Here is an 11,261-nt window from a genome sequence, read left to right as displayed (position 1 = left end):
TCTCCCTCCCCTTTCCAAATATAATTACACGGGTCTGGATGGGCTGCAGTAGTCATTACGAAATGACTTGAAATAAAAATATGGATTTGATATGCAGCGTTGGCCAGCTTTGTATGAACTCCTAAAACAATCTTCAGCTCCACTGTTCAGCCAGTTTTCTTCTCCCTTGTTCCTCATTTAAAGAAATGTCAAAAAGAAGCTTGGATTGCCTGTTTTCTGCCAATATAATTAAAGCCATCTCAGTATTTTGTCTGTTGATGTGACATTTTGTTGTCAATGAGCATTCCACTTTCTTTCCTAGTTGTGAGCTCCAAATGCATCGTTAATTCACAACTTTTTTCATCTTAGAGTTTATTTAATTTTACAGAGCCCATGCAATTATAGAACGGCTTAACGCTGTAAATGCTGGTAGTCTACCTGCATTCACTGCGATTGCTCACGTGTGGTACATACATATGTTAAATGAGTGTTGCAGGAACTCTTTACTTGCACTGTAAACATTTGGAGTTTAAAATCTTAGCAATTCTTTAATTGTTCTGGTAATTACATTTTGGTAAGGAACTCCAGAAAGCCAGCGACATCCCAAATTGAAATGTTCTTTCTCCGAACTACTATACATATATTGGAAGTATATTTGGAATGGCAATTTTCTTTATTTTTTGGTAGACGCCTTATTCAACTTATATTAGATGTGCTTAGAAAGCATTCCTTAGCTAAAACTTCTAGCTTCCAGCCTGCAGGTGCACAATCCCACAATGAGGAGAACTTAATAGCAAGTATGAGCGGGGCGGCTTCTGTCCTGCCTGGGCACAGCAGTGGCAGACCACTCATCAAGTTCTGGCAACGCGGCTGACCTTTTATGGCTGGGTAACCTCACCGCACAGAGGCATCTGTGACAACAGACCGTGTTATTACGGATCGTGAGGCAAAAGAGGAAAGGATCCTGACTTTCTTTTGAAACATGGAAGCTCAGACTGCCTCTCCCCTTTTATACACCACTTCTGAATAAGCTATTCTTTCAATAAATTTTTTCCTGCTGCTTGGGTGGTCCTAGAAAAAGCCCTTTTTTCCCCATTATGTATTTTGTAACAGGGCGAAAACATCAGGTTGCAATATCCTGCTAATATTCTCTTGCTCTCCTCCTTGCTGCCTTGCTTTCTCACCTCTGCTTGCCCTGCCGCAGGAGCCCAAGCACTTTGATGCCTTCCAGGAATGGCCCGACGGCTACGTGCGGCTCATCTACTCCAGCGAGGAGAAGAACGCGCAGAGACATCTCAGCGGCTGGGCCATGCGCAACACCAACAACCACAACTGCCAGATCCTGAAGAAGTCCTGCCTGGGGGTGGTGGTGTGCGCCAGGAGCTGCGCTCTGCCCGGCGGAGCCAGGCTGCAGCTTCGCCCCGCCATATGCGACAAGGCTCGGCAGAAGCAGCAAAGTGAGGGGCACCCAAGGAGAGCTGGGATGCCCAAGGGACCCCATTTCTTTCAGCTGGGCCTGATTTCTAAACTGGGATCGCCCTTACTTGCATGCAGACTAAGGCGTAATTGCAAAGAGTGTGATGAATATATTTAGTTCCAAATTTCGTCAACGTCTGTCTGTAAATACTTAAGGGGAAATGGATCTACAATCCTTTAACTCATTAGCATTTATATCAAGTATGCAGCTCTAGTCCATACCATTCAGTTATGCTTGGTAGTCCATGTTGCGTTTCCTTGAACATCGTATTTTAATCTGAATTTCAGTGAAGGCTGATCATATTGCTCTTGAGCTCTGTTTACTCTCAGACGACACCCTTGCCTTTAACCCGTGTCTCCAGTAGTTTCTTTATCTCTATTCACAGAGAAAGCCTGCCCGAACTGTAACTCAGCCCTCGAGCTGATTCCTTGCCGAGGACACAGTGGCTATCCAGTCACTAACTTCTGGAGGCTTGATGGCAAAGCAATATTTTTCCAGGTAAAAAGCACGCATACACATGTGCGCGTGCGCACACACACACAGCCTGTATCTATACACAAAAGCTATATCTATACACATAGAGAGAGAGATTTCTTTCCCCTCCCCTTTTTTTCTTCCTTTTTTTTGTGTAACACTGCGCATGGTGAGCACGGTGGAGTTCTGGTCCATGACTGAATTCCTCTGTAGTACAAACATGGCAAGAACAAATAAAATAATAACACTTGGGTGACTTTTTAAAAGCAGTACTTGAGGGTTAACTATATTCAATTTTAATTATAAACTCATAGATGTCTAAAATTTTCCCATTTACAGTACACAAATATGAACACAAAGGTTGTCTTGCACCCTGGTGTGTCTGACAACCGAATCTCACCAAGGACTTGATATTTATTTCCTATTAAAATAAATAAATGGGGAAAGGAAAGCCTTACTTAAATTGCACAAATTGAAATGTGAAAATTCTACTTCATGTGAAAATAACCTTTGAATTTTAAGACAATTTAAAAACTTGCCAGAAAAAAAGGAAATTTAAAAAGCTAAAATTTGAAATTTCATGTTGATCTGTTCTTTTTTAGCAACATTAGAATAAAAAATTCACAAAAAGCTTCTGTTCTATGAGATTACATTCTCTGCTGGATGATTTTATTTTTTTTTCCCTGACCCACACTGCAGTGAATTCTGTTCTCCAGTCAGTAAATGGAAGCAAACCGGCCATATTACCAAATTCTCACCTGTTTTTTTATTAGTAGTATTATTATTCAGATATTCTGTAACAGACATGCGAAAACTGAAGATTTTTACCATCAAAATAGTAGATAAATCCTCTCTCAAAGTTAATTTCTCCTTGAGAAAGGACGGCATTTTAAAAGCAATTTGAAGTTTCCTACTTTGTATTAGGGGCTATATGGAGGTCCATTTAGGAAAATGTAATGTGTAAGGACACATAGAATATTGTTTTATTGTATATCAATACAGCTTTGGATACATAGATCTGCGTATCCACAGATGTTTCAATAGCAGAGCATCTTTGGATGGCTTTCCAGGGTATACTTTTCAGTCCTCGTCAAGAAGGTGTTTACTGTTTTTAGAGAGGAGAATATTTGTCATCTGGTGGGGTGGAACCCCTTTAAAGCCTATTTATGCTGTTTTAGTGATGGCTGTTGTAAAGCAGAACTGAGATCCTGGACTGCAGAAAATGACCCAAACTAAACTTATAATCTTTTTTCCCTTGGTTCTAATCAGCTACTCCTGAATGTCACAAAACATAGGTAACACCTTTGCTCCTTCATCATCCAGCCCTCACTGACTTCTCCCTCACTTTTTTTTTCTTCTAGCTACCTGCAAGTCATGATTTATTTATTTTTACATTTAATCCCTCCTTCTTGTTTAGTTTCTCCTCCCCGTTCCCTTGTGCCAAACCACAGACCATGCTGTGGCTACCTCTCATCCTACTACTGCATTTTCTCTTCTCTTATCCCCTTCCAGTTCACATCTAATTCTTTGTTAAACCTAATTTAGGCTAAAGGAGTCCATGACCACCCCAGGCCAGAGAGCAAATTGGAGGCAGAGGCAAGACGAAGTGCAATTAAGAAGCAAATGTCCTTTTCTCACCATTCCCAGAAAAAGAGACCTCTAAACTCAGAGGTAAGTCAAGATTTTTTTAGTCGATTAAAAAGGTGTCATAAGCATGTACTAGGGATCCCAGGGCAAAACAAAGCTTTACACCACGCTACATCTGTTCATTTGGAGCAGAAATGAGCAATAGCTCAAGTGTTGTGACATAGATGTGTGCGGGCAGTATTGATTCCCGAATCTCAAAGATCTACTTGTCCTTGTCAGGCAGGAAGGTACCACGACAGCAGCGGTTATGCCAATAACCTACAGAATCTGCCCTGCATGGATGGCCCAGAAAGGGTCAGTATCATCACAGACACCAATTTTTCGATTCCAGCCCAGTCTTACCCTTCGCTGCAAAACACTGACATCTACAAAGCATCTTATGACTCAGCCAGCTTCCAAGAGGACCAGCTATCACCATACCCAAAGTGCCCCAATCCAAGGATCTACGTGCCCAGGCCATGCAGCTACGAGTTTGGAGTTCCTACCTTTATAAGCTCCAGCCCTTACCCGGCATTTTACAAAGATCTGACAAGTCCTGCCATCGATGCTGACCCCCTCGGTTTGAATGGATCTCACTACAACGCTGTGACGGCCCATGATAAGAGCTTCGACAACCCTGGCAGACATTATGGACTGAAACCCGCTTGGGGAAAAACTGGCAGTGGAGACCGGAGTGACTATGGACAGATGCAAACGAGCGCTAACCACCCTTACTATGGTGGGGACTACCCCTGCAGGTATGGTCCCAGCCCCTCTTCCATAGCCCCGCCATTGCAAACTGTCATCACAACCACCACCAAGGTGTCCTACCAGGCCTACAAGCCGTCTGCGCTGAAATACAGCGACAACCTCTGCGATCTGAAAAATCTTCAGAGCTATACCCACATGGCAGAAAATGTCTCGGGTGCTATCTATTCAGGGATGAAGATTCAGGAAGACTTTGGGATGATAAAGTCAGCGTTGCTCTACCAGCATGACCCAGTCCCCACAAAGTCTGAACCATCTGAGAGCGTGGAGACCTATCGGTATGGGCCACCGCTGGTGAACAGCTATGCTGAGCATGAAGGACAGACCTTAAGGTTTGAGAGTGCTGAATATTGACTAAATGTTGCCTAAATGGCAAATACATGCAAATAGGGAAACACATTCTCGTGATGACCATGTGCATGCTAAGCCCAGTGGTTTGGGATTTGAGGAGAGGTGAGGAAGCAGTACGTCACAACAGCTTATCCCCCAAAAGTGCCTTTCTGGAGCTCTGCTGAGTGAAGCATATTTCGCACAAAATTTCAAACCAGCCCCACGTAATCTCTAAAATGGCACAAGGAGCTGACATGGCTGGGCAAAGGCAGCGTGGAGGCACGGCACCTCTGGAAGTCAACAGCCTCCTCTGACAGGGGATGCAATCCCCTGGTAGCCACAACTCCTGCCAGACACCTCTAGCTTTGAGAGAAAATGCTCCATCTGTAAAAAAGAAAATGCTTACCAGGTAATGGGAAAAAAAAGATGAAGGAAGGTGGCTACAGATCATAGTCAACTGAAAGAAATTGAAAGAAAGAAAAGAAATTAAAGCAAGACGATTTGCTGAATAATTCACCTGAGTGGTCCATTCACCTGCCATGATCCATTTGATGAGTGGAAAAGACCAGCTAGGTTTCTCTGAAATGAGAAATGAAAAATCTACATGCTATCTTCATGTTGCTTTTTGATCCCCTGCATCAAGAGTACAGACTGTCCAGCCTTTCTATGCAAAAGCGAAAGCCCAGGCATAGTCCCACCACCACCGGGAACCAACGCCCTGCAACACTCGACCTGGAGGCAAGAAGGCTCAGGTGACCCCCCCAAGCATGCCCGGCATCACGTGGGTGTCAGGGTGGCATATATGGTCCTGAAAAGCATTTGCAGTGAAACTGCTTTTTGTCTAAAGGAGTCTGGCAAGCTGGTCAGACCAATACTGCGCAGGGATTACCGCAGAAACTCATTTTACCCACAAATACAACTCCATCCTGTCTAAAAATGCAACATCCTAGCTGCTTAGCAGTACAGGTCAGCGTTGAATGCACCTTCCCTGGTTGCCTTTCTGCACTGCATCTCCATTAGACTTTTCTCCTTCCTCCTGGGGACTTATCCTAGTCATTTTTCTCTCTGCAATCATAACTCCCCATGACAGCACTGTTCTCCTGGAAATGAAGCAACCAACAAACTGAGCGGTCAGAAAACAAAATTTCCAGACAAGCTGAGCTAAACAAAGAAAATGTAAGGACTTGCATCCCCAAATTCTTAGCTAATTGAACTAATTCTCCACTAGGCCAGGAAGAAGAAGAAGAAGAAATGGAGGAGCACTGCTGGTTTAAAACTTAGGTACTTCAAAAGCTGCCTAGCACTGGGGAATGGAACCTGTACCCAAACTGTGTGTGCTGAGCAAGGGAGCTATGTAGACACGGGGGATTGGTCAGGGTGACAGAATTTCTTCTTATTAAGTTACCAAGTATCTCTAACTCTTTGGACATTCAAATATTTTGGAAAATCTGTTTTTTGTATATTTTTGCTATGGTTTGAGTAACAGTATGCTACTGTACCCTTTCAATAAACATGAAATCATGGTTAAAGCACCACATAAACTAACACAAGCAGCTGGCTAGTTGGCTTCGACATACAGAAACTTGTAACGCTATCATCAAACCCGCTAAACAAATCTTACTTGCAAAGCATGGTGTACAAATACCTGAGTTTTTAAAATCATTACTTCTGGTGTAGTTTATTTTCTTTCTTTTTGTATTTTTATGAAAACAACATGTGTGCTCCGATATGTGAAATTGAGCCCCACAGGCATTTAGCTAATAGCATCCTGTTTCAGCAGTGGATTGTTCAGCATTTTAAAAATTCAAGCCATGTGAAGCTGAAATTTACAAAAAGACTAAATGAATTCATCTGCAGCAAGCCTACCTTGCCTTTTAGGGTATTTGCTGCATACCTCACTTGGCTCTTGTTAAACTCTTATGGCAATTCTACCAGGTGTTTTAAATTACTGACAAGAACTGATTCAGGTGAGCAACATCAGTTTGATAATCAGCCCATATATGAACCTTAAAAAAACCAAAACAAAAAAACCCAAAACCAAGTTACCACCCAGAAAGACTGATGCAAAGTTTTAGAGTTTAGGAATATATAACACTATGCCCATTTACAGAACTGAGATTTCTCATCTGTACTCTAAAACATATTGAGACATTTGGTGTGTAGAATAAAAATTAAGATTTACAGCCTTCTACGTTTAAAAGAAACATATTGGAGGGGAATAAGGCCAAACAAAATGACTAAAGAATCTGGAAAGATTCACAGCAGACGCAAAAGTCAAAGAAAATTTTAAAGCTGTAAATTGCTCCATTTTATATTGATTTTAGAGGTGTTAGACAACCACAACTCAAGCTTCAAGTGTACTAAAACATTAAGACAAGCTGTGGGGGTTTTGTGCTGTTAATATTACTGGTATAAAACTTGTCATTGTAGCTGTATGTTTAAATCATTATGCTATGCTCTTAAACACAGCCTTTTAAGCAGAACTTTGTGCATCAGTTAAGAAAATGCAGCCAGTTGTGTTAAGAAGCTACTTTTTGGATGTGGACTTTATTCTAATAAACATGACAGCTGTTTAAGCACAGTAAAAAGCTATGGTAGCGATTACCTCACTGCATCGTCTGTAACACTAGAACAAATAAAACCACTTTGAAGGTTATTGCAGTCTTTCTTCACTTTGCTCCCTTACATGCACAAGCGTCTGGGACAAGATAACTGTACGCTCCCTTTTTCAGATGAAAGACCAGATGGATAAAGTCTAGTGCTGTACATAGTTTTCTCTCCAAAATATATAAATGTAAAGGCAATGCGAGATTCTGTAACAAAAAAGCTGAAATTGAAAGCCTCCTTGTTAGTTTACGTAGCTGCAGGATTGACTTTAAAAGCGTGTTTCTCAAGCCAAGCAGCATCCTGAGAAAGATGTGCTCCCTTCGGTCCCTGGGTAAAGCAGCTTCCCTTCCATTAATCATCCCCTTCAAGCGTGGTTTCTGGTCCTGCCTCGAGCACATGAGAGGAGCCTCTTGCCAGCCCGCATCCTGTACTGCGGCAGACGTCTTCATCTAACAAATTCCAGTTGTTATGGCAAAGTCACAGAGGGAGAGGGGAAAAGGCGCTTTCAAACCCCGGCCACCTGTGGCTCCGGCTTCATACGGACTACAAGGGCCCTACTGAGCTAAAGTACCATCTGTCCCCATGCTGAGGCTGCCCTTTATACCAAAACAGCAGCCTTTTAATGGCAGAGTTTAAAAGCCCAAGTGTTGAATGGATGCCTCCCAGAGACAAAAGGCTGCTTGAGAACGTTTTTCAACCGTGTACCCGCCAGACTCAGCCGTATGTCACACATCTGACGGGTGCGCCTACACGTGGGCACCATTTCGTGGTCTCACGTCCTCCTGCCAGGAGGACAGAGCTTGGCACGCCGGTCCATGCCGTGGCCATGTGTGTCCACCCAGAGACTTCTGGCGAGAGTCTGAGCAACTTGTTTAGCGCTTGCTCCTCTTCCGAAAGCAGGTTACCTCTGGGCTTGTCAAATAATACACTAAATGCTACATACAAGGCGTGCAGAAATTTGACTGTTTTGCGCCTACTGAGCTTGAAGTAGTTGATGTCCTTCTTTGGGATACAGACTACTATCTTTAAAGGCAGAGGTAAGCTTTCCTCCAAGTTCTATGGGTGGAAACCAGATCTACTTTAGACAGTGGCGATGTAACAGAGCAGAATATGATTTCTGAGCCTGTTGGGTTTTTTTTCCTGGGGGTTTTCTGGGATTTTTTCTGGATTTCTAGGGGTTTTCTTTGCGTCTTTTTGGGGGAAGCTATCTAATACAACCGAGCTACTCCCATTCACAAAAGTGAATCGTGCTTCTTGAGAGAGACCATTTAGCAGGATGCACAATGCATTTCTAGAGATGCAGGAAGCCTTCTGAAGAGATGGATTACGCACGAAAATTCATGTCATTCCCACCCTTATCAGTAGCAGTCACATGCAGATAAAAAGGGAAGAACGGGACCTTTATTGTTGGAGTAGTTCCTCCCAACACACAGGGTGAAAAGTCAGTCCAGGTCTGTTAAAACCCCTCTGCCCGAGAAGTAATGAGACCAGTGTACAGTGGTGTTCCATGTCTGGATAACTGCCTTAGGTGTTCTAGCTGCGTAAAGTAAATATCTGCCTGTCACTCACGAGCAAAGGGAGGGTGAACCAGTTACTGTTTATGCAGCACTACAGTTGGGATTGTGCAAAACGCAGAGTGCATTTTAACACGACACCTCCGTGGGCTCGCAAGAGTCCACACGCAACACGAGGATCAGTGGGATGATAGAGGTGTGAATAGGTATCACACAGAAACATCGCTCGTTTGGATCGAACTCATTCAAACAAGCAGAAACCAAATGAAGTTTACACAACCCCTATTAGCTTCAGCATGCATGCTGGCACTTGTGATGGCGTTCGGGAGAAGCCAGTTTTGGGTACTTAGGCTGGCGTTTGAGCAAAGCATCAAGACCTTTAAGGACCACAACCAAAGAGGGTTCTTTCAACAGAAAATTAGCAGTGGGTCTGCTCGTGTTGTTGTGTAAAACGAGCAGGGAAGCAGGTGCAGATGCTCTTGGAGGTTCTTTTGCAAGGCTCGCAAACATCGTTACAGCTCCTGGGTCTCTTTGTTCCAGCCTGTTGCCCTTCCTTCAGTTTCCTGGTTCATAGCAAGAGCACAGCACAGCACCCCTCTCCTGTCTTCATGACAAAATGAAGTGTTAAGTGACTGGGTTGCAGTTCTTGTCCTGCAACTCCGCAACATGTTGCAGTTTGGTTTAAACACTGGCAAGTTCTGTCTACAGCCTTTTTGTCTTAATGCGTGTGAAACATCGGGGAGTGTTACAGAAAGCACCAACAATTGACAGACACGAGGTCCCAGCAACAGAATTCAGACTTAAGTGCTGCACCTCTGCAAAACTAATATTGTAATTATTTAAACATCAGACCCCTTGCTTATGCCAGATCTCTTATAAGTGACTGTAATTACACTGGAAATGCCCCAGAAGCAACCAAGAACATCGTTCTAGGGACTTCCCAGGTAAGAGCATTAAAGCAGCTGTAGCTTCCTTCCCTTCCACAGTCTAATCTCTTTGGAGAAGGGATTAGTTTCACAAACCAGACTTACGGGCAATATCGTAACACTCAGGCACACAAGCACAGCAAGATCCCAGGAAGCCTCACGTCACCCCCACGGCCCTGCAGGGGAAGGTAGCCGGAGGGATATCTGTGGAAATTGGGTGGCAGCACCAGAGGAGGAGGAGGGAGCCCATCACTGGGAAGGAAGGGCAGCCGTGGGACAAGGCTAAGCTGAAGAGACAGAGAGGAAAGGACACGAGGGCAGGGAAGGGACATCACAGGGCGACCGCTGCACCATTTCCGCTGGCGGTGGAGAGGTACTTCCACGCACGTAATGTATACATGCAATAGCGTTCAAACACATCCTTACAGGTGAACAGTGGTTAAATGCTTTGCTGCGTACGATCAACTCCTATTGTATCTCTGCCTGAACTCTGCCCGTGTGGGTGATGGTACCTTCTCCCTTCCCGCGTACAGGCCTCACCTTTGAACTTCATTTTACCCGGGGGGCACCTCTGATGTTTTATTTCAATAAAGGAAATGGGCATATTCTGTTTCAGAAAATATAATGTTGTTTTCTTGTACTTCCATTTCAGTACACTGCGTGTGAGCGGTTGAATCCCTTGGATTCCAGAAAACCGATTCCCCATAGCCCGACATTCCACCCAGTTGACTTGAGGTAGAAGCAATTAATCTGTCAACGGTGCTAAAACCATCACAAAGCTACCACACCAGTTAATGAGGAACGGGGGGGAAAAAAACCCAAAGGTATAATTAAGACAGCTTCCCGTTTTCGCTCAGCAAGCCTGAGCTGCCAGCTTGGTGAAGCAGATATGAATCTGAATTGCTAAAACCATTTTCTGCCCTTCCCTCCGTGGTGCCACTAGCAGTCACCGTGTTGAAAAGAACTCCTCCTTTTCTTGCCCCTCGCTCTCAAAAACATTAAAAAATAGCAAGTTCAAACTAATGTTGAGAATTAAAGCATAAAATGAGACTCCACTGCCAAAATTACTCTGTCACTCAGACACTAAATGTGCAATTTTTATTAACCATGCCTTCTGTACACACTGGAGAAATGCGGGTTACAAAGGACCGAGAAGAAACGTCACGATTATTTTTATAATAGAAATGTATGTATTTCAGAATACATATAGCATTCAAAGTTTCCCCCCTGCAAGCAATGTGCGTTTTAATAAATCGCTTACGCCGCGGGGGGGGGACGACTTCAGGCTTCACGGCAGCTGTTTTCTGTACAAATCCCAAGCACGCGGTGGCTTTAGACACAGAATCACCATCACCAGCAAGGGTAGCGACGACACGCTCGAGGCGATCCCCTGCATTACGGTGCCACCTTCAGGAAACGTGCGACACGGCTCCCGCCTTCGGGCTCGGGCCCTCCCTCGCCCCGCTCGCTTCCTCACGGAGGCGCGGCTTCTCGCCGCTCCCCACGCCGGCGTTTACCCGCCGCCTCCCACCTTCTCCCCGGCTCCGGTTTGAAAACCCT

General features: G+C 44.2%; 1 protein-coding gene across 1 annotated transcript in view; it reads left to right on the top strand.

Annotated features, from left to right (window-relative positions):
- Window positions 1-4,695, top strand: part of GCM2 (glial cells missing homolog 2) — a 5,207-nt gene extending 512 nt beyond the window's left edge. The window contains exons 2-5 of the mRNA XM_009273728.1: window positions 1,093-1,436; window positions 1,842-1,954; window positions 3,476-3,601; window positions 3,797-4,695. Coding sequence (XP_009272003.1) covers window positions 1,093-1,436; window positions 1,842-1,954; window positions 3,476-3,601; window positions 3,797-4,678 — 1,465 coding nt within the window. The 3' untranslated portion in view covers window positions 4,679-4,695. The remainder of the gene's footprint in view (window positions 1-1,092; window positions 1,437-1,841; window positions 1,955-3,475; window positions 3,602-3,796) is intronic.
- The last annotated feature ends 6,566 nt before the right edge of the window (window positions 4,696-11,261 follow it).

Source organism: Aptenodytes forsteri, unplaced genomic scaffold, assembly GCF_000699145.1.
Source record: "Aptenodytes forsteri isolate BGI_AS27 unplaced genomic scaffold, ASM69914v1 Scaffold63, whole genome shotgun sequence".
NCBI lineage: Eukaryota > Metazoa > Chordata > Aves > Sphenisciformes > Spheniscidae > Aptenodytes > Aptenodytes forsteri.
The sequence above is the reverse complement of the archived record's forward strand: the minus strand, read 5'-3'. Positions and strand labels throughout refer to the sequence as shown.